The sequence below is a fragment of the Pleurodeles waltl genome, chromosome 2_2 (assembly GCF_031143425.1).
Source record: "Pleurodeles waltl isolate 20211129_DDA chromosome 2_2, aPleWal1.hap1.20221129, whole genome shotgun sequence".
Taxonomy (NCBI): domain Eukaryota; kingdom Metazoa; phylum Chordata; class Amphibia; order Caudata; family Salamandridae; genus Pleurodeles; species Pleurodeles waltl.
This window is the reverse complement of record NC_090439.1, coordinates 592,095,485-592,119,413: the sequence shown is the minus strand read 5'-3', so window position 1 is coordinate 592,119,413 and position 23,929 is coordinate 592,095,485. Positions and strand designations below refer to the sequence as shown.

Genomic DNA, 23,929 nt, shown 5'->3' with positions numbered 1-23,929 from the left:
ACTCCTCCTTTTGTCTCCATTGCGCATGGGCGTCGACTCCATCTTCGATTGTTTTTCCCCGCAGAGGGTGAGGTAGGAGTTGAATTGTAGTAATAGTGCCCATGCAATGGAGTGACTAAGTATGCACTTATTTAAGGTTGAGATGATACATATATAAATAATTGAAGGTAACTTCCAAACTGCTACAGGCTCCCGGGGAGGCGGGTGGGCACATGCGAATCTACTGCGACTGATGCCACGAACAGATGTACACTGGGTAAGTGACATTTTCAGTTCGATGGCATCTGTCGCTGTAGATACGCATGTTCTGCAATAGACTAGTAAGCAGTTATTTCCCCAAAAGCGGTGGATCAGCCTGTAGGAGTGGAAGTAGTCTGAAATAATGTCCTTAATACGGCTTGACCTACTGTGGCTTGTTGTGCGGATAACACGTCTACACAGTAGTGCTTGGTGAATGTGTGAGGCGTAGACCATGTGGCTGCCTTACATATTTCTTGCATTGGGATGTTTCCTAGAAAGGCCATGGTAGCACCTTTCTTTCTGGTTGAGTGTGCCCTTGGTGTAATGGGCAGCTGTCGTTTAGCTTTAAGGTAGCAGATTTGGATGCATTTAACTATCCATCTGGCTATACCTTGTTTTGAAATTGGGTTTCCTGCATGAGGTTTTTGAAATGCAATAAAGAGTTGTTTAGTCTTTCTGATGTTCTTTGTTCTGTCAATGTAATACATTAATGCTCTTTTGACATCTAATGTATGTAGTGCCCTTTCAGCTACGGTATCTGGCTGTGGAAAGAACACCGGAAGTTCCACTGTTTGATTTAGATGGAACGGTGAAATAACCTTTGGCAAAAATTTAGGATTGGTCCTTAGGACGACTTTATTTTTGTGTAGTTGTATAAAAGGTTCCTGTATAGTAAACGCCTGAATCTCGCTTACTCTTCTCAGGGAAGTAATGGCGATGAGAAATGCCACCTTCCAGGTTAGGAACTGTATGTCGCAGGAGTGCATGGGTTCAAAAGGTGGACCCATAAGTCTAGTTAGGACAACATTTAGGTTCCATGAAGGAACAGGTGGTGTTCTTGGTGGTATAATTCTCCTAAGGCCCTCCATGAATGCTTTAATGACTGGTATTTTATATAGGGAAGTTGAATAGGTAGTCTGCAGGTATGCAGATATTGCTGCAAGGTGAATCTTAATGGAAGAGAAAGCTAGGTTAGATTTTTGTAAGTGAAGCAAGTAACCCACTACGTGTTCTGGAGTTGTGTGTAATGGTTGTATTTGATTAATATGGCAGTAGCAAACAAACCTCTTCCATTTACTTGCATAGCAGTGCCTGGTGGATGGCCTTCTTGCTTGTTTTATGACTTCCATACATTCTTGGGTAAGTTGTAAGTGCCCGAATTCTAGGATTTCAGGAGCCAGATTGCTAGATTCAGCGATGCTGGATCTGGGTGTCTGATCTTTTGGTTGTGCTGTGTCAACAGATCTGGCCTGTTGGGCAATTTGATGCAGGGTACCACTGATAGGTCTAGCAGCGTTGTGTACCAGGGTTGCCTTGCCCAAGTTGGTGCTATCAATATGAGTTTGAGTTTGCTTTGACTGAGTTTGTTTACCAGGTAAGGAAGGAGAGGGAGAGGAGGAAAAGCGTAAGCAAATATCCCTGACCAGTTCATCCATAGGGCATTGCCTTGGGATTGTTTGTGTGGGTATCTGGATGCGAAGTTTTGGCATTTTGCGTTCTCCCTTGTCGCAAACAAGTCTATCTGAGGTGTTCCCCAGAGTTTGAAATAAGTGTTCAGTATTTGGGGGTGAATTTCCCATTCGTGGACCTGTTGGTGATCTCGAGAGAGATTGTCTGCGAGTTGATTTTGTATCCCTGGTATAAACTGTGCAATTAGGCGAATTTGGTTGTGAATTGCCCAATGCCAAATTTTTTGTGCTAACAGGCTTAACTGCGTGGAGTGCGTCCCTCCCTGCTTGTTTAGATAATACATTGTTGTCATGTTGTCTGTTTTGACGAGAATGTATTTGTGAACTATTATTGGTTGGAAAGCTTTTAGTGCTTGAAAAACTGCAAGAAGTTCTAGGTGATTGATATGCAGTTTTGTTTGATGTACGTTCCATTGTCCTTGTATGCTGTGTTGATCGAGGTGTGCTCCCCACCCTGTCATGGAAGCATCTGTTGTTATTACGTATTGTGGCACTGGGTCTTGGAAAGGCCGCCCCTTGTTTAAATTTATGTTGTTCCACCACAGAAGCGAGAGGTAAGTTTGGCGGTCTATTAACACCAGATCTAGAAGGTGACCCTGTGCTTGAGACCACTGTGATGCTAGGCATTGTTGTAAGGGCCTCATGTGCAGTCTTGCGTTTGGGACAATGGCTATGCATGATGACATCATGCCTAGGAGTTGTAATACCATCTTTGCTTGTATCTTTTGTGTTGGATACATGCGTTGTATGATGGTGTTGAAATTTTGAATTCTTTGTGGACTTGGAGTGGCTACTCCTTTTGATGTGTCTATTATGGCTCCCAGGTATTGTTGTACCTTGCGTGGCAGAATTTTGGATTTTGTGAAATTGACGGTGAACCCTAGTTTGAAGAGGGTTTGTATGATATGATTTGTGTGATTTGAGCACTCTATTAACGAATGGGCCTTGATTAGCCAGTCGTCTAGATATGGGAACACATGTATTTGCTGCCTTCTGATGTGTGCAGCGACTACCGCTAGACATTTGGTAAAGACTCTTGGTGCGGTTGTTAATCCGAAAGGCAGTACCTTGAATTGGTAATGTATTCCTTTGAATACAAACCTTAGGTATTTCCTGTGCGATGGGTGTATTGGTATATGGAAATAAGCATCCTTGAGGTCTAAAGTTGCCATGTAGTCGTGCAGCTTTAGCAATGGCAATACTTCTTGTAGTGTGACCATGTGGAAGTGGTCTGATTTGATGAAAGTGTTGACTACTCTGAGGTCTAGGATTGGTCTCAGTGTTTTGTCCTTCTTTGGTATCAGAAAGTACAGTGAGTAAACTCCTGTGTTTATTTGTGTGTTTGGCACTAATTCGATTGCATTCTTTTGCAATAGTGCCTGCACTTCTATCTCTAGGAGATTGGAATGGTGTGTTGTTAAATTTTGTGCTTTTGGTGGTATGTTTGGAGGGAACTGTAGAAATTCTATGCAGTAACCATGTTGGATAATTGCTAGAACCCAAGTGTCTGTAGTGATTTTCTCCCATGCTCTGTAATAATGACCTATTCGTCCCCCCACTGGTGTTGTGTGGAGGGGGTGAGTGACATGTGAGTCACTGTTTAGTAGTAGGGGTTTTGGGGCTTTGGAATCTTCCTCTATTTCTAGGGAATTGCCCTCCTTTATATTGTCCCCGAAAACCTCCTCTATACTGTCCTTGGTAACTGGACGGTGTGGCTTGTGAGGTGCTGGCTTGTGTGCTTTGACCCCGAAACCCCCCTCGAAAGGGCGTTTTACGGAATGAGCTGTAATTCCCTCTGCTCTGCGGGGAGTAGAGTGCGCCCATGGCTTTGGCAGTGTCCGTATCTTTTTTGAGTTTCTCAATCACTGTGTCCACTTCTGGACCGAACAGTTCTTTTTCATTAAAAGGCATATTGAGAACTGCTTGTTGAATCTCTGGTTTAAATCCAGACGTTCGGAGCCATGCATGCCTTCTGATAGTTACAGATGTATTAATTGTCCGTGCAGCTGTATCTGCAGCGTCCATGGAGGAGCGGATCTGGTTGTTGGAGATGGCCTGTCCCTCCTCAACCACTTGTTTTGCCCTATTTTGGAAGTCTTTGGGCAGATGTTCAATGAGATGTTGCATCTCGTCCCAGTGGGCTCTGTCATAGCGCGCAAGTAGTGCCTGGGAGTTCGCGATGCGCCACTGGTTTGCAGCTTGTGCTGCGACTCTCTTACCAGCTGCATCAAACTTGCGGCTTTCTTTATCTGGGGGTGGTGCATCTCCAGATGTGTGAGAGTTGGCCCTTTTCCTAGCTGCTCCTACAACAACAGAGTCTGGTGGCAGCTGTGTTGTGATGAAAGCCGGGTCCGTAGGAGGCGGCTTATACTTTTTTTCCACCCTTGGTGTGATTGCCCTACTTTTGACCGGGTCCTTAAATATGTCTTTTGCGTGCCGGAGCATACCAGGGAGCATAGGCAGGCTTTGGTAGGAGCTGTGGGTGGAGGAGAGTGTGTTGAACAAGAAATCATCCTCGACCTGTTCTGAGTGGAGGCTTACGTTGTGAAATTGTGCTGCTCTAGCCACCACCTGAGAGTACGCGGTGCTGTCTTCTGGTGGAGATGGTTTTGTAGGGTATGCCTCTGGGCTGTTATCTGACACTGGGGCGTCGTATAGGTCCCATGCGTCCTGGTCTTGGTCACCCTGGCTCATGGTGGTGTGAGCTGGGGAGTGTGATGGCGTTTGTGCTGGTGAAACGTTAATCACGGGCAGAGGAGAGGGTGGTGGTGTAACTCTTTTCACCACTTTTGGTTGTGGTGCTTGTTCCGTCTGGAACTCCAACCTTCTCTTTCTCCTAATGGGGGGAAGGGTGCTTATTTTTCCTGTCCCCTGCTGAATGAAGATACGCTTTTGCGTATGGTCCGCATCAGTTGCTTGTAGCTCTTCCTCAAACCTATGCTTCTGCATTTGGGAGGTTAGCGAGTGCTCTTCTGTATAAGAGCCTGAAGCTGGGTCGCTTGCAGTTTGTTTCGGCATCGAAACTTTGTCTGCGTGTTTTTTCGGCTCCGAGGTGACTTTTTTCCTTTTCGGGGCCGAAACCTCTCGGCGTCGATCTGTTTCGGTGCCGCTGTCTCGGCGTCGAGCCGTGTCCACACCGGCATCTCGGTGTCGAGGCTTGTCTCCAGCACTTTCTCGGTCCCGAGAAGGCTGCGTGCCGGTGTCTCGACCGGAGTCGGACGATCTCGGCACTGTTTGGGCCTTTTTCGGTGCCGACGGTCGGTCACCGATTTTATGGGTTGAGCCATGGCCTGGTGGCAGTGGCGTCCCCTGGGCCTTGTAAATGTTTCTTTGTGTGGTTTTCGACGTCTTACTCACGGTTTGTGTATCGTCGAATCCTTCGGAGTCTGAGTCTTGGATCGAGAAGGTACCTTCCTCTTCCTGTTCCTCGAACTCCCGTCGGGCTGTCGGTGCGGACGCCATTTGAAGTCTTCTGGCTCGACGGTCTCGGAGTGTTTTTCGGGACCGGAACGCACGACAGGCCTCGCAGGTGTCTTCGCTGTGCTCAGGTGACAGGCACAGGTTGCAGACCAAGTGTTGGTCTGTGTAGGGGTATTTATTGTGGCATTTGGGGCAGAAACGGAACGGGGTCCGTTCCATCGGCGTTCCTCAGCACGCGGTCGGGCCGACCAGGCCCCGACGGAGGATCGAAAAACTACCCCGAAGGGCACCGGAGCTCTTCGATCTTCGATGCGGTGTTGAATCTAAGTACGCCGATCCCGAACGCAACAATACCGACGAAAATCTTCCGAAATTAACTATTTTTTCTGTTCCGAAACTCGGAGCGACAGGAACACGTCCGAACCCGATGGCGGAAAAAAAACAATCGAAGATGGAGTCGACGCCCATGCGCAATGGAGACAAAAGGAGGAGTCACTCGGTCCCGTGACTCGAAAGACTTCTTCGAAGAAAAACAACTTGTAACACTCCGGCCCAACACCAGATGGCGAGCTATTGCAGAACATGCGTATCTACAGCGACAGATGCCATCGAACATTAGGATACTAAATGGCAACTTTTACATTTTTGGCTGCAGATATAAGGTAAATAGAAGTGCTTTAGTTATATGCAGGGCCACTAGAATTGTGTGGCAGGAAAAGAATAAATTATGAGGAAGGGTTGAACAATTTGAGTGGCAAAAAAATTCCAATTATGAATTTACAACACCAATAGCTCTAACGCAAGCAAATGCAAGTCCCATTGCATTGCAAATACTTGTTTGTATAAGCATTGGAAAAGCTAATGGGGTCTGGGTTTAGAGGGAGCCAAACAGGAGGCGACAGAGGGCTTTAGTTAGAAAGTAGTCCTTCATGCAGTCCAAAGGAAGCACTTGAATGGAGATTAATGGTCCACTGGTCAGATCCAAAGACATGAGAATCTTAAACCAACGACTTGAAGGGGTGGCCCAAAGCAGATTTTATGAATATGGTTAGCTATAGGCCATATGAAAGCTGTGCAGTCACACCAGACCTAAAAAAACAAAACTTTTTTTAAAATTCTAAAATTACAAGCTCTATGCCAAGTGATACATCCTGGTGCACAAACGTGGCTGTGAACGAAGCAATGCTGCTTTATATTGTTAGGTCATTTAACAGCCTATAGACTGACCTGTGGTGAGGATGGAGATGTCCACGATACCAGTTCTGGGGTCAGTTGCAGACTGCTTCAGAGCCTCTCGATGGAGGCGCTTTGCCTCCTCCACATCTATGGTTTCCACTTTGTTTGAAAAGCGCACTTTTGCGTGAGCTTCTGCCAGGCGAATTAGTGATTCCAGCTGACGGGGGTAAGCAGAGACCATGCCTCGTCCGCTACCAACCTTTCGCATGTCTACATACGCCTAGGAAACAGAAGCACAACAATGAATGTTCCACTCTCACTGGATGTCATTCTTCTACATGTAGAATAAATGTTAGGTGGTTACTCTTTATCCAAATTCCGATTAGCAAAAAACTTCTCAGAATTCGAAAGAATAATAAATAGTTACGACAGTATACAGCGAGGCAGACCTCTGAGCAGAATAAAGCAGGGCTTGATATACAATGCAACTAGGAACAAACACGAAGTCATCTCTGGCTCTGGGCCTGCCTCCCACCTTTTAACCCCCGCACCTCATCCTACAACCAAGTTTGATGTGTCTTACATGGCAAAGAAGGCACTTAGGGCCTCTCAAAAAGGTCAATCAACACTTTTACTGCGACTCTCTGCAGTATTTGCGGTAAAGGCTGTAGATTCATGGTTCAAATAGTGACTGACTTCCCCCACAGCATGCCTCCTCTCGGGACACATGTAAATCAGGAAGAGATTTGTACACGCCCTGAAGCTCAAAAAACAGCACCGAACTCTAGAACACCGAATTTGAACACCGAAGGAGCAGAAGCAAGTCGAAAACCGCTAAACTGCTTTAATCAACAGTTAAAAAAATTACAAAAAAAAAATACTTCTCCAAGTGAATGTATGCTCGTACAAGGATTACACAGGCTCCACAGCAAGCACACTGAAATGAACAGCTTTTGACAAATTAAAAAAAAAGGGAGCACATTTATATCTTATGTTAAGTTTCACTGTGCAGAACAGCACCAGATTTGCACTTGTAGGTTCGGCGCTCAAAAAAATAAAAAAGGTTTTGAATTGAAAGTTTACCTCAATAAGGGCTTGCCCAGCCTCCTCTGTTAGCTTGGGTGTGACGTACGTCCGTGCATATGCGATATAGTCCTTCAGCAGTGCCATGTCCATGTGCTCTTCTTCCAGCTGCTCCTCGGTCTGGTAGTAGAGAGCAACCAAGTGGTGGGCGAGGCGCCGGTCATAGGCTTCGTCTTGTGGGTCCAGCATCAAGAAAATCAAATCAAACCTGCAATAAAATCCAAAACGACTAGTTACTAAGCATTCCTTCCAAATAGCTCAGGCATTTTACAGTAAGTCTCCCAAACTGAACAATTCTGTTACCTGAGCCAGAAGTGTTACATGTAACTAACGACAAGCAGAGGGTAAACATGCTGATGAACGGTTCTAAATAAAGAACACAAAAGAATGATGGACGGAGTGCTGACAATGCAAACACTCTCCCCCAGTCACAGATCTGGGTTGTTGTTTTGGCTTTGTCGCCCTAAGTGGGAAGGGTATGCCCAGACGTGGGTCCCGTGCTTCCCATGCCACTGGATTCAAGCTAGCCTGGCTGATGAGGGGTGAAACCCCGAAACCGATCCCAGGATGCTTGTTTCCGGTCCAGTGAGGACCTGGCTTGGCAGTTCGGTCTGGACTGTTCCCATGAGGAACAGGGTCAAGACTGATTTGCATATGGCTGGGTCCAAACTGGGGTGGCATGGTGAGCAAACGAACGATGGATTAAACCCAGATCTATGACTGGGGGTGAGTGTTTGACAATGTTCAGCATTCCGTCCATCACTTGTTGTTTTTGCTTTGTCACCCTAAGTGGGAAGGGTATGCCCAGACGTGGGTCCCGTGCTTCCCATGCCACTGGATTCAAGCTAGCCTGGCTGATGAGGGGTGAAACCCCGAAACCGGTCCCAGGATGCTGGTTTCCGGTCCAGTGAGGACCTGGCTTGGCAGTTCGGTCAGGACTGTTCCCATGAGGAACAGGGTCAAGACTGATTTGCATATGGCTGGGTCCAAACTGGGGTGGCATGGTGAGCAAAAGAACGATGGATTAAACCCAGATCTATGACTGGGGGTGAGTGTTTGACAATGTTCAGCATTCCGTCCATCACTTGTTGTTTTTGCTTTGTCGCCCTAAGTGGGAAGGGTATGCCCAGACGTGGGTCCTGTGTTTCCCATGCCACTGGATTCAAGCTAGCCTGGCTGATGAGGGGTGAAACCCCGAAACCGGTCCCAGGATGCTTGTTTCCGGTCCAGTGAGGACCTGGCTTGGCAGTTCGGTCTGGACTGTTCCCATGAGGAACAGGGTCAAGACTGATTTGCATATGGCTGGGTCCAAACTGGGGTGGCATGGTGAGCAAAAGAACGATGGATTAAACCCAGATCTATGACTGGGGGCGAGTGTTTGACAATGTTCAGCATTCCGTCCATCACTTGTTGTTTTCGGTTCTAAATAAAGAACATGTCTGAACCCTTGAAATTATGAAGAGCCTAAATACATCCAACTCTGGTAATGCGAACAACTACGGAGTCCATGTTTCACATCCAAGTATATAGCAAAAGCAACAACAAGATGCGGAAATATATATTGCCTCACAATGGCACATAAGCCACATCACATCCAGATACTCTGGGTTTCCCAGCACAGGTGATACTTAGTGGGTCAAAGAGTTCTCAACTAGATGTTTCTTCCAAGCAGTCCTACTCCAGCACCATAAGTGTGACTCCTCATTTCCCACCAGAGTAAAAGAGTGCAATACATCCCACTTATACTAATGTCCCCCCCAAGTTGTGCTTCTGTTTAGTTTCAGGGAGTTTTCTTCTAATAGGCTTTTCAGTGGTCTCAACATTGAAGCGAGACAACAGAATAGATCACAGAACGAGTGTCTCCCTCGAGTACGCTCAACCGACAGAACAAATTAACAGAAGAAAATGTTTTTCTTCTATGCACTCACGCCCCAGTATATCTAAATGCCCAGAGGTAACAGTTATGAAGTAGATTTCAAACAAAACCGCATTTGCGATTGGAGTACCTAGAAAGCAGCGTGTGTGGAAGTTCTATGTTCTCAATGGTGGTCTTCTTTGGATTCCACTGAGACTCCACGGGGTTCGCTGCAGCCAGCACAGAGGTACGTGCATTCAACTGACAAATAATTCCAGCCTGAAAAACAAACACAAGATCATAACCATACACACCTGGAGACCATGCAAAAGTACAAACCAGAATGCCACAAGAATTATGTAAGAAAACAAATAACTAATCTGACAGGCATCTTTGGGGATATTTTCTTTCAAGCGAGGCCACTAAATTAATGAAACTCTGGATGAGTACAGGAATAATGTGTCAAAGCTTGCAGGATCTCATACGTGTAAATCTGGTGATCAAAGTGTATGGGCCACAAATGACCTTAATTTTAAGACAAGTACAGACCTTTAGCATCAAACACGAGCCTAGCAAGAGCTAAAGAGCTCAGCCTAGACTAAAGGCACTGCCCACTGGAAAGCGTTTGGAGCCCGGCTCACGCTGATGTATGCGAGCCTCAGACGTTTGAAAGGGTACATTCAAGTTAGACCTGGATTTGGAGCCTTTAATGTCGCATCTGACAAGTTTGAACAGCAACCGTAGCTTTTGGGAGGCCAATTGCTCTCCTGTGTAACAAAATAAACATTTACCTTCTGCGCGAGGCCACGTCATAATTAACATCCTTTGCTTAGCAGAGTGGAAGATAAAGTACAATACCAGTACCCGAGAAAGCAACCAGAATCCACAACAACGTTCTAGAATGGTAACCGATTCAAGAAAATCATGAACACGGGCTTAAATGCCTTTCAAAATGTTTTTTCTTTTTTTTTTTTAGGATGTGACTTGTTCCAACTACAACAGTAGGTACTGAACTGCCCATAAAGTTTCAGAATTTGCCAACAGCATTCCCAATCGTTAAAGTGCACCTACCAATGGAAAGGCTTACCTTGGCTATGGAGAGTGTCTGCTGTTCCATCACTTCGTGCAACACAGACCTTGTGCTCTCACTCATCTTGTCAAACTCATCGATGCAACAGATACCGTTGTCACTGAGAACCAGTGCCCCCGTCTGCAGGACCAGCTGTCGCGTTTCAGGATCCTTCATGACATAGGCCGTTAGACCCACGGCACTTGAACCTTTTCCAGATGTGTACTGACCCCTTGGCACCAGGTTGTAGACGTACTGCAGAAGCTGAGACTTACTGGTGCCTGGGTCCCCACACAACAAGATATTAACCTCGGCTCTGAAATTACCCCGTCCTGTGTGGCTGAAGTCCTTCCGCGTGCCACCAAAAAGCTGCAGAAGGATGCCCTGGAGGGGAGATTTGAGAGCATCAGATAGTGCAATATGCAGACCAGGCACAAAAAGATCCAGAAATTCAAGCCACTGGGCACTTTAAAAAAAGGGCCTTTGTAAAGTCAATTCACCGCCAGCACAGCCCCCCCCCCCCCCCCTCCCCACTTTCAAATAAAGTGATGAAAACTAATGTACTCCCTGAATTACTTACCAAATCAACATGCGCATTTCCAATCCAAGCCTACACGTGCAAGGGGCAACTGACTTTTCTCAATTCCACCTTGGACACTGCCAACATGCTACTCAAAAGGCTTGTGTGGAACCCAAACAAAGCATTACACTACAAGCATTACACTATTTACAGCAGGAACTGCAACAGGTGCAGATCCTACTTTTTTTTTCCTACACAAGTACTGCATAATGGTCTTTTGTATGTCAAATTCACAGCTCCCTTGGTTTAGTTGCTTTCACGGGCCCTCGCCCTACAATTTACCTTTTTGATATCTTCATGTTCATAAATGCTTGGAGCGAGCGCAGAGGCCAGCCTCTCGTAGATATCAGGCTTCCTGGCAAGTTCCTTCAGCACCTCCACACGGTCCTCTGTGAACATCTTCTGCTCACCATCTTCATCTATGCCGTGCAATCGTTTCGCATCGGTCTTGCGGTAATGGATGACATCAATGTGGGTCTTGTAGACGGACTTGACATTACTCACTCTTGGGTTTACTCGCATAGGAACAGCACGGTAGATACCTGCAGGGAACAATGTAGTGTGTGTACTTTGCATATGTGAGGCACCAACTGCACGATGCACATATCTACCAAAAGCTTACACTTGTTTCATTGGTGCAGATCACAGCACACTCATGCCTTAGAACCAACCGATATTTAGTGAGGAAGCACATATTTTAATCAAACTAAAGCTAACCTAAAAATGCACGTTGAAGGCCGGCGATGATATCTGCACCAAGCCCACTTATGTCTTTCCAAAGCGTCTGCTTTGTCTTGCTTTCCCACCACGATCCGCTCAGCATTTCAAAAGCACCCGCCACGCTCCCATGTTTACAATGTGTCACAAGATAAAAAGAAATTCCACAGGCTGGTATCCAATTTGAGATTTAAAACTGCTTTTAATTGGCATCTGTGGGACTAAAAGTAATTCGGACCAAAAAGAAATGGGACAAAAAAAAATCCTATCAGCCAACTTCAAACATATTTAAGGAACAGCAACTTTTAAAATTTGATAAGGACCAGACGACCATTTGAGCACTGCAAGAGCCTTTTTAATAGCTAACCAAAGACGGCCTACAATAAGATTCCGGAAGTGAAAATAAAAATAGGAACCCTAAAGTACTTTGCCACTGTTGAAGCAATACAACTTACCTGTAACATTAACCCGGTCGCCGGGCTGCACTTTGTCCACAAGATCATTGTGAGCGTAGAGTACAACCGTATGAGGAGTCTGCCCAGCTGGCATGTCTTCAGGGGACTCTTGAAGTTTAATCTGATAAAATAACCAAGTGCTTCATTACAGGTGTTTGCACCAGCTGATGAGAATTAATACACATTTGTCTACAAAAAAAACCAAAATTTACACTTTTCTTTGGCCATCAAATGTTGCCAAGAGCTAATGTCGTCTTGGGCTTCCCACACCACCTCCAGTACAAACGCTAAAAATCCATGTATTTTAAACTGGGATTGGTAGGAAAGGTTTCCCAGCCCAGACACTGGCAACGCCATCTTCTACAACGATGCGGTGGCTCAAGCACTATATGCAACGCTTCCTGGTTCACTTAATGCAGTCAAAGGCCTTCATGTGTGGCCCCACCAGTCTCCCCCCCCACCCCCCCCCCCCGCAACTCTGCTTCCTCTCGACAAAGACACTCACCATCTGCTTGTCAGAGAACATGGAGCGGTTGTGGATCAAGGCCATGCTGTGCGTGGTGTTACAGTGCTTACACACAGAGGGCTCAGCAATGCGGCCACGGTCGATTTCCACTCTGGTACTGTAGGCGCACACTTGGCACTTGAAGAAGGCCTCCTGCATCTCGGGAATAATCTGGGATGTGCGGATGATCATGCCGCTAATTGTGATGAGCTGGTCTATGTCTGCAAAGAGGAAACAAGCATTTGCAATGCAGTAGGTCTCGCGTTTGCTAGAGCTATCAGCGTTGTAAATTTCTAACTGGAACTTTACCATACAAACTGAAAATAATAAGTAAAACAGTTGACATATGCGAGCCGATTCAAAGCGCCGCCGTGAACGCGAAGGATAGAGACCAAAGGGGAAAAAAGTTCGTTCGGAGTCAAAGTTTACGCAATAGTGCAATTATTCATGTAACAGGGTCTATGGCCAAGGCTTTAACATAACAGCCATGAGGAGGGACAAACATACAGTAGTTACCAACGAAAAAAAAGGATTTTTGAAAGGCAAGCCCACGAACGAGTGATAGTGATCGGAGTGAGGTGGGCGTGGTTAAAAGCCCAAATACATACCAACGAGTCGGAAAAAACGACCTAAAAAAGGCATGAGGCTGGGAGCACGAAACTGGTAATCTGTCAACCAAAACCGTCCTATAAGAGTAAGTCATGGCACCTAAGCAGACTGGAATTTTTTTTGTAACATGACTTAAGGGGGTCATTCAAACAGAACAAGTGATGTATGGTACTACAGACACAGTTTCATCTTTACAGAAGACAGCTGGGAATATGAAATTAAGCGTACATAACTAGAATGTATATGTACAAAAGTTGGAAGTAACAAAATATATTTTTGCACCATTGGGGAAAAAGCCATACAAGGCACCAATTCTACCGTCAAAAAAAGTACGGAGTGTGTTAGGCCCTCATGTATTACACACTGGAAATAAGTACAGACTGCTCGAGGAGACCAAAAAAACCAAGCCAACTGCTACTAGCCACAACATTTTATGCTGAAAATAAATAAAACGCACATACTTTTAGGGCTCCCATTTCTCCATAAGCCACCCACAATTTCTGAAACATTAACTGCAGATCAGGTTCATGCAGGAAACTAAACCTACAATGCAAGCAATTAAAACAGCAGCACCAGCCCTATGATTTAAGCACCCCGCTCTACCAAGAGAAAACCATTTCAGAACTAATAACCTTCTAGAGAGCTCTTGCTATCTGGACACCCAAATACTATTACTCAGAGTTGCATGGACTCAGTAGAAGGTGTCACACCATAGATGTACACCATAACCTGAGCCAGCCTTCTACACAACATACAACACGCTTCCAGGAACATTCCTCCAACTACACATTGCAATAGTTAGGTAAAGCTCCTCCATCATCCATGCCCATACCATCAGGACCAGTGTGCGCGAGAAATGCCTGGTAGAGTCCTCAAACTCTCAGGCAACTTCAGATGTTGCGCATTCTAGTGATACGCATTTGAGTGGTTGTTACAGTAGATAATGCCAGTACACCAATCCTGTATAGTTGGGAGTGGGCTATTCATCCAGCGTATCACTACTTGGCACTGTGCTAGAAAAAGCCATATGCACAAACCCAGCGGTGGTAGCGTGGGCAGCAGGAATCATTTTGCAGGCAAAATTGAAATAGCCGAGCTGGAGTGTAACAGACTTGGTTCAAATATTTGAAGTGTATCAGCCGATGCAGACCGTTCAAGAATGAAAATGTCACTTACCCAGTGTACATCTGTTCGTGGCATCAGTCGCAGTAGATTCGCATGTTCTGCAATAGCTCGCCATCTGGTGTTGGGCCGGAGTGTTACAAGTTGTTTTTCTTCGAAGAAGTCTTTCGAGTCACGGGACCGAGTGACTCCTCCTTTTGTCTCCATTGCGCATGGGCGTCGACTCCATCTTCGATTGTTTTTCCCCGCAGAGGGTGAGGTAGGAGTTGAATTGTAGTAATAGTGCCCATGCAATGGAGTGACTAAGTATGCACCTATTTAAGGTTGAGATGATACATATATAAATAATTGAAGGTAACTTCCAAACTGCTACAGGCTCCCGGGGAGGCGGGTGGGCACATGCGAATCTACTGCGACTGATGCCACGAACAGATGTACACTGGGTAAGTGACATTTTCAGTTCGATGGCATCTGTCGCTGTAGATACGCATGTTCTGCAATAGACTAGTAAGCAGTTATTTCCCCAAAAGCGGTGGATCAGCCTGTAGGAGTGGAAGTAGTCTGAAATAATGTCCTTAATACAGCTTGACCTACTGTGGCTTGTTGTGCGGATAACACGTCTACACAGTAGTGCTTGGTGAATGTGTGAGGCGTAGACCATGCGGCTGCCTTACATATTTCTTGCATTGGGATGTTTCCTAGAAAGGCCATGGTAGCACCTTTCTTTCTGGTTGAGTGTGCCCTTGGTGTAATGGGCAGCTGTCGTTTAGCTTTAAGGTAGCAGATTTGGATGCATTTAACTATCCATCTGGCTATACCTTGTTTTGAAATTGGGTTTCCTGCATGAGGTTTTTGAAATGCAATAAAGAGTTGTTTAGTCTTTCTGATGTTCTTTGTTCTGTCAATGTAATACATTAATGCTCTTTTGACATCTAATGTATGTAGTGCCCTTTCAGCTACGGTATCTGGCTGTGGAAAGAACACTGGAAGTTCCACTGTTTGATTTAGATGGAACGGTGAAATAACCTTTGGCAAAAATTTAGGATTGGTCCTTAGGACGACTTTATTTTTGTGTAGTTGTATAAAAGGTTCCTGTATAGTAAACGCCTGAATCTCGCTTACTCTTCTCAGGGAAGTAATGGCGATGAGAAATGCCACCTTCCAGGTTAGGAACTGTATGTCGCAGGAGTGCATGGGTTCAAAAGGTGGACCCATAAGTCTAGTTAGGACAACATTTAGGTTCCATGAAGGAACAGGTAGTGTTCTTGGTGGTATAATTCTCCTAAGGCCCTCCATGAATGCTTTAATGACTGGTATTTTATATAGGGAAGTTGAATAGGTAGTCTGCAGGTATGCAGATATTGCTGCAAGGTGAATCTTAATGGAAGAGAAAGCTAGGTTAGATTTTTGTAAGTGAAGCAAGTAACCCACTACATGTTCTGGAGTTGTGTGTAATGGTTGTATTTGATTAATATGGCAGTAGCAAACAAACCTCTTCCATTTACTTGCATAGCAGTGCCTGGTGGATGGCCTTCTTGCTTGTTTTATGACTTCCATACATTCTTGGGTAAGTTGTAAGTGCCCGAATTCTAGGATTTCAGGAGCCAGATTGCTAGATTCAGCGATGCTGGATCTGGGTGTCTGATCTTTTGGTTGTGCTGTGTCAACAGATCTGGTCTGTTGGGCAATTTGATGCAGGGTACCACTGATAGGTCTAGCAGCGTTGTGTACCAGGGTTGCCTTGCCCAAGTTGGTGCTATCAATATGAGTTTGAGTTTGCTTTGACTGAGTTTGTTTACCAGGTAAGGAAGGAGAGGGAGAGGAGGAAAAGCGTAAGCAAATATCCCTGACCAGTTCATCCATAGGGCATTGCCTTGGGATTGTTTGTGTGGGTATCTGGATGCGAAGTTTTGGCATTTTGCGTTCTCCCTTGTCGCAAACAAGTCTATCTGAGGTGTTCCCCAGAGTTTGAAATAAGTGTTCAGTATTTGGGGGTGAATTTCCCATTCGTGGACCTGTTGGTGATCTCGAGAGAGATTGTCTGCGAGTTGATTTTGTATCCCTGGTATAAACTGTGCAATTAGGCGAATTTGGTTGTGAATTGCCCAATGCCAAATTTTTTGTGCTAGCAGGCTTAACTGCGTGGAGTGCGTCCCTCCCTGCTTGTTTAGATAATACATTGTTGTCATGTTGTCTGTTTTGACGAGAATGTATTTGTGAACTATTATTGGTTGGAAAGCTTTTAGTGCTTGAAAAACTGCTAGAAGTTCTAGGTGATTGATATGCAGTTTTGTTTGATGTACGTTCCATTGTCCTTGTATGCTGTGTTGATTGAGGTGTGCTCCCCACCCTGTCATGGAAGCATCTGTTGTTATTACGTATTGTGGCACTGGGTCTTGGAAAGGCCGCCCCTTGTTTAAATTTATGTTGTTCCACCACAGAAGCGAGAGGTAAGTTTGGCGGTCTATTAACACCAGATCTAGAAGGTGACCCTGTGCTTGAGACCACTGTGATGCTAGGCATTGTTGTAAGGGCCTCATGTGCAGTCTTGCGTTTGGGACAATGGCTATGCATGATGACATCATGCCTAGGAGTTGTAATACCATCTTTGCCTGTATCTTTTGTGTTGGATACATGCGTTGTATGATGGTGTTGAAATTTTGAATTCTTTGTGGACTCGGAGTGGCTACTCCTTTTGATGTGTCTATTATGGCTCCCAGGTATTGTTGTACCTTGCGTGGCAGAATTTTGGATTTTGTGAAATTGACGGTGAACCCTAGTTTGAAGAGGGTTTGTATGATATGATTTGTGTGATTTGAGCACTCTATTAACGAATGGGCTTTGATTAGCCAGTCGTCTAGATATGGGAACACATGTATTTGCTGCCTTCTTATGTGTGCTGCGACCACTGCTAGACATTTGGTAAAGACTCTTGGTGCGGTTGTTAATCCGAAAGGCAGTACCTTGAATTGGTAATGTATTCCTTTGAATACAAACCTTAGGTATTTCCTGTGCGATGGGTGTATTGGTATATGGAAATAAGCATCCTTGAGGTCTAAAGTTGCCATGTAGTCGTGCAGTTTTAGCAATGGCAATACTTCTTGTAGTGTGACCATGTGGAAGTGGTCTGATTTGATGAAAGTGTTCACTACTCTGAGGTCTAGGATTGGTCTCAGCGTTTTGTCCTTCTTTGGTATCAGAAAGTACAGTGAGTAAACTCCTGTGTTTATTTGTGTGTTTGGCACTAATTCGATTGCATTCTTTTGCAATAGTGCCTGCACTTCTATCTCCAGGAGATTGGAATGGTGTGTTGTTAAATTTTGTGCTTTTGGTGGTATGTTTGGAGGGAATTGTAGAAATTCTATGCAATAACCATGTTGGATAATTGCTAGAACCCAAGTGTCTGTAGTGATTTCCTCCCATGCTTTGTAATGATGACCTATTCTTCCCCCCACTGGTGTTGTGTGGAGGGGGTGAGTGACATGTGAGTCATTGTTTAGTAGTAGGGGTTTTGGGGCTTTGAAATCTCCCTCTATTTCTAGGGAATTGCCCTCCTCTATATTGTCCCCGAAAACCTCCTCTATACTGTCCCTGGTAACTGGACGGTGTTGCTTGTGAGGTGCTGGCTTGTGTGCTTTGACCCCGAAACCCCCCTCGAAAGGGCGTTTTACGGAATGTGCTGTAATTCCCTCTGCTCTGCGGGGAGTAGAGTGCGCCCATGGCTTTGGCAGTGTCTGTATCTTTTTTGAGTTTCTCAATCGCTGTGTCCACTTCTGGACCGAACAGTTCTTTTTCATTAAAAGGCATATTGAGAACTGCTTGTTGAATCTCTGGTTTAAATCCAGACGTTCGGAGCCATGCATGCCTTCTGATAGTTACAGATGTATTAATTGTCCGTGCAGCTGTATCTGCAGCGTCCATGGAGGAACGGATCTGGTTGTTGGAGATGGTCTGTCCCTCCTCAACCACTTGTTTTGCCCTATTTTGGAAGTCTTTGGGCAGATGTTCAATGAGATGTTGCATCTCGTCCCAGTGGGCTCTGTCATAGCGCGCAAGTAGTGCCTGGGAGTTCGCGATGCGCCACTGGTTTGCAGCTTGTGCTGCGACTCTCTTACCAGCTGCATCGAACTTGCGGCTTTCTTTATCTGGGGGTGGTGCATCTCCAGATGTGTGAGAGTTGGCCCTTTTCCTAGCTGCTCCTACAACAACAGAGTCTGGTGGCAGCTGTGTTGTGATGAAAGCCGGGTCCGTAGGAGGCGGCTTATACTTCTTTTCCACCCTTGGTGTGATTGCCCTACTTTTGACCGGGTCCTTAAATATGTCTTTTGCGTGCCGGAGCATACCAGGGAGCATAGGCAGGCTTTGGTAGGAGCTGTGGGTGGAGGAGAGTGTGTTGAACAAGAAATCATCCTCGACCTGTTCTGAGTGGAGGCTTACGTTGTGAAATTGTGCTGCTCTAGCCACCACCTGAGAGTACGCGGTGCTGTCTTCTGGTGGAGATGGTTTTGTAGGGTATGCCTCTGGGCTGTTATCTGACACTGGGGCGTCGTATAGGTCCCATGCGTCCTGGTCTTGGTCACCCTGGCTCATGGTGGTGTGAGCTGGGGAGTGTGATGGCGTTTGTGCTGGTGAAACGTTAATCACGGGCGGAGGAGAGGGTGGTGGTGTAACTCTTTTCACCACTTTTGGTTGTGGTGCTTGTTCCGTCTGGAACTCCAACCTTCTCTTTCTCCTAATGGGGGGAAGGGTGCTTATTTTTCCTGTCCCCTGCTGAATGAAGATACGCTTTTGCGTATGGTCCGCATCAGTTGCTTGTAGCTCTTCCTCAAACCTATGCTTTTGCATTTGGGAGGTTAGCGAGTGCTCTTCTGTATAAGAGCCCGAAGCTGGGTCGCTTGCAGTTTGTTTCGGCATCGAAACTTTGTCTGCGTGTTTTTTCGGCTCCGAGGTGACTTTTTTCCTTTTCGGGGCCGAAACCTCTCGGCGTCGATCTGTTTCGGTGCCGCTGTCTCGGCGTCGAGCCGTGTCCACACCGGCATCTCGGTGTCGAGGCTTGTCTCCAGCACTTTCTCGGTCCCGAGAAGGCTGCGTGCCGGTGTCTCGACCGGAGTCGGACGATCTCGGCACTGTTTGGGCCTTTTTCGGTGCCGACGGTCGGTCACCGAATTTATGGGTCGAGCCATGGCCTGGTGGCAGTGGCGTCCCCTGGGCCTTGTAAATGTTTCTTTGTGTGGTTTTCGACGTCTTACTCACGGTTTGTGTATCGTCGAATCCTTCGGAGTCTGAGTCTTGGATCGAGAAGGTACCTTCCTCTTCCTGTTCCTCGAACTCCCGTCGGGCTGTCGGTGCGGACGCCATTTGAAGTCTTCTGGCTCGACGGTCTCGGAGTGTTTTTCGGGACCGGAACGCACGACAGGCCTCGCAGGTGTCTTCGCTGTGCTCAGGTGACAGGCACAGGTTGCAGACCAAGTGTTGGTCTGTGTAGGGGTATTTATTGTGGCATTTGGGGCAGAAACGGAACGGGGTCCGTTCCATCGGCGTTCCTCAGCACGCGGTCGGGCCGACCAGGCCCCGACGGAGGATCGAAAAACTACCCCGAAGGGCACCGGAGCTCTTCGATCTTCTATGCGGTGTTGAATCTAAGTACGCCGATCCCGAACGCAACAATACCGACGAAAATCTTCCGAAATTAACTATTTTTTCCGTTCCGAAACTCGGAGCGACAGGAACACGTCCGAACCCGATGGCGGAAAAAAAACAATCGAAGATGGAGTCGACGCCCATGCGCAATGGAGACAAAAGGAGGAGTCACTCGGTCCCGTGACTCGAAAGACTTCTTCGAAGAAAAACAACTTGTAACACTCCGGCCCAACACCAGATGGCGAGCTATTGCAGAACATGCGTATCTACAGCGACAGATGCCATCGAACGGCAGTCTTTAATCTGTTGCTTACTGCTGTAAGTCACCCCCCTACGGTAGGCCCTTCTAGCCCCTAAGGGGGAAAGTGCAGGTCCCTGTGTGCATGGACAACCCTGCAGGAGCAGAGATGCCCCTACAAACTCCAGTTCCAATTCCCTGGACTTGTAAAGCGTGGGGAAGCCATTATTTCTATGTACTGGCTACTGGCCACTATGTGTGATCCCAGCTACATAATGTTACCAAACATGGCCAGGATTGGAGTTATCAAACATGTCAGAATCATACCCCAAAACTGATCCCAGTATTGGTGGTATGATTCCCTGAACCATGGGGTTCCTTAGAGGATTCCCCAACTTCTTTTCGTACCAGTGTTCCAGGGTCTGTGGGCAGCGGCGCTGCTGCAGCCCCCCAGACAATTCTGCCCTCCTGCTGCTTGACCAGCTCGGGCAGGGGACAGCAGAACAAAGGATTTCTTGTAGGAGTGGATTGCAACCTCCTCTCTTTTAGAATGAAAATGTCACTTACCCAGTGTACATCTGTTCGTGGCATTAGTCGCTGCAGATTCACATGTTTGGCACAGTCCGCTGCCTGGTGTTGGGCTCGGAGTATTACAAGTTGTTATTCTTCGAAGAAGTCTTTTTGGTCACGGGACCGAAGGACTCCTCCCTCCTCGGCTCCATTGCGCATGGGCGTCGACTCCATCTTAGATTGTTTTCCCCGCAGAGGGTGAGGATGGAGTTGTTTGGTATAAATAGTGCCCATGCAATGGAGTGAATATGTATGTACGTTAAGAGTTTATAATAATTATTTACAAATGTTCAGATGTTTAAGATTTATGATCTACTTCTAAACGGCTACAGGCTTCCCGGGGAGGTGGGAGGGTACATGTGAATCTGCAGCGACTAATGCCACGAACAGATGTACACTGGGTAAGTGACATTTTCAGTTCGATGGCATATGTTGCTGCAGATACACATGTTTGGCATAGACTATAAAGCAGTTACCTCCCCTAAAAGCGGTGGTTTAGCCTGTAGGAGTTGAAGTAGTTTGGAATAATGTTCTTAGTACAGCTTGGCCCACTGTAGCTTGTTGTGCATTTAGTACGTCTACACAGTAGTGTTTAGTAAACGTATGAGGCATAGACCAGGTTGCAGCCTTACATATTTCGCTTATAGGAATGTTTCCTAGAAAGGCCATTGTAGCACCTTTCTTTCTGGTTGAGTGTGCCTTTGGTGTAATAGGCAATTCTCTTTTGGCTTTAAGATAGCATGTTTGAATACATCTGACTATCCATCTAGCAATGCCTTGTTTAGAGATTGGATTTCCTATGTGTGGTTTTTGAAAAGCTATGAACAGTTGTTTTGTTTTCCTGATTAGCTTTGTTCTGTCAATGTAATACATTAGTGCTCTTTTGATGTCTAATGTATGTAGTGCCCTTTCAGCCACAGAATTTGGTTGTGGGAAGAACACTGGCAATTCTACTGTTTGATTTAAATGGAATGGTGAGATTACCTTTGGCAGAAATTTTGGATTTGTTCTTAGAACTATTTTATTGTTGTGTATTTGAATAAATGGTTCTTGTATGGTAAATGCCTGTATTTCACTTACTCTTCTGAGGGATGTGATTGCAATGAGAAATGCGACCTTCCAGGTTAGATATTGCATTTCACAGGAATGCATGGGTTCGAAAGGTGGACCCATGAGTCTTGTTAAGACGATGTTAAGATTCCATGAAGGAACTGGTGGTGTTCTTGGTGGTATAATTCTTTTTAGCCCTTCCATGAATGCTTTAATAACTGGTATTCTAAATAGAGACGATGAATGAGTAGTTTGTAGGTAAGCAGATATTGCTGCGAGGTGTATTTTTATAGATGAAAAAGCGAGATTTGCTTTTTGCAAATGTAGTAAGTATCCTACTATGTCTTTAGTAGAGGCATGTAATGGTTGTATTTGATTGGCATGGCAGTAGTAAACAAATCTTTTCCACTTAGATGCATAGCAGTGTCTAGTGGAAGGTTTTCTAGCTTGTTTTATGACCTCCATGCATTCTTGTGTGAGGTCTAAGTGTCCGAATTCTAGGATTTCAGGAGCCAAATTGCCAGATTCAATGATGCTGTGTTTGGATGCCTGATCTGTTGTTTGTGTTGTGTTAACAGATCTGGCCTGTTGGGTAGTTTGACATGCGGTACTAGTGAAAGGTCTAGTAGAGTTGTATACCAAGGTTGTCTTGCCCATGTGGGTGCTATCAGTATGAGTTTGAGTTGGTTTTGACTCAACTTGTTTACTAGATATGGAAGGAGAGGGAGAGGGGGAAAAGCGTACGCAAATATCCCTGACCAACTCATCCATAGAGCATTGCCTTGTGATTCGCGGTGTGGGTACCTGGATGCAAAGTTGGCATTTTGAGTTTTCTTTTGTTGCGAACAAATCTATCTGGGGTGTTCCCCAAATTTGAAAGTACTTGTTCAGAACTTGGGGGTGAATTTCCCATTCGTGGACTTGTTGGTGGTCTCGCGAAAGGTTGTCTGCTAGTTGGTTTTGTATTCCTGGAATAAATTGTACTATTAGGCGAATGTTGTTGTGAATCGCCCACTGCCAAATTTTTTGTGTTAGGAGGCACAATTGTGTTGAGTGTGTTCCTCCTTGTTTGTTTAAATAATACATTGTTGTCATGTTGTCTGTTTTGACAAGAATGTATTTGTGTGTTATTATGGGTTGGAAGGCTTTTAACGCTAGAAATACTGCTAACACTTCTAGGTAATTGATATGAAATTTTGTTTCGTGTATATCCCATTGTCCTTGAATGCTGTGGTGATTGAGGTGTGCTCCCCACCCTGTCATGGAAGCATCTGTTGTTATAACGTATTGAGGCACTGGGTCCTGAAATGTCCGCCCTTTGTTTAAATTTTTGCTGTTCCACCATAGAAGCGAGAGGTATGTTTGGCGGTCTACCAACACCAGATCTTGAAGTTGACCCTGTGCCTGTGACCATTGTGATGCTAGACACTGTTGTAAGGGTCGCATGTGTAGTCTTGCGTTTGGGACAATGGCTATGCATGATGACATCATGCCTAGAAGTTTTAGCACAAATTTTGCTTGTATCTTTTGGTTTGGAAACATAGCACTTATTACCTTGTGGAATGCCTGCACTCTTTGTGGACTTGGAGTGGCAATTCCTTTTGATGTGTTGATGGTTGCTCCTAGATATTGTTGTGTTTGACACGGTTCTAGGTGTGATTTTGTATAGTTGATGGAAAACCCCAGTTTGTGAAGGGTTTGTATGACAAATGTGGTGTCGTTTGCGCATTTTTTTACTGTGTTGGTCTTGATTAGCCAATCGTCTAGGTAAGGGAACACATGTATCTGTTGTCTCCTGATGTGTGCTGCTACTACTGCTAGACATTTTGTGAACACTCTTGGTGCAGTTATTATTCCGAATGGCAACACCTTGAATTGGTAATGTATTCCTTTGAATACGAACCGTAGGTACTTTCTGTGAGAAGGGTGTATTGGTATATGAAAGTACGCATCCTTTAGGTCTAATGTGGTCATGTAATCTTGCTGTTTGAGCAGTGGAATGATGTCTTGTAGTGTGACCATGTGAAAATGGTCCGATATGATGTAGGTATTTAGTGTCCTGAGATCTAATATTGGTCTTAATGTTTTGTCTTTTTTTGGAATTAGAAAGTACAGGGAGTAAACTCCTGTG

At 45.6% G+C, this 23,929-nt stretch overlaps 1 protein-coding gene across 1 annotated transcript in view; it reads right to left on the bottom strand.

Annotated features, from left to right (window-relative positions):
- MCM4 (minichromosome maintenance complex component 4) overlaps positions 1-23,929 on the bottom strand; it is an 84,073-nt gene that overhangs the window by 24,928 nt on the left and 35,216 nt on the right. Inside the window, exons 9-15 of the mRNA XM_069220134.1 lie at positions 12,570-12,790; positions 12,065-12,185; positions 11,175-11,434; positions 10,331-10,696; positions 9,395-9,522; positions 7,389-7,596; positions 6,357-6,585 (exon numbers count right to left, since the gene is read on the bottom strand). Coding sequence (XP_069076235.1) covers positions 6,357-6,585; positions 7,389-7,596; positions 9,395-9,522; positions 10,331-10,696; positions 11,175-11,434; positions 12,065-12,185; positions 12,570-12,790 — 1,533 coding nt within the window. The remainder of the gene's footprint in view (positions 1-6,356; positions 6,586-7,388; positions 7,597-9,394; positions 9,523-10,330; positions 10,697-11,174; positions 11,435-12,064; positions 12,186-12,569; positions 12,791-23,929) is intronic.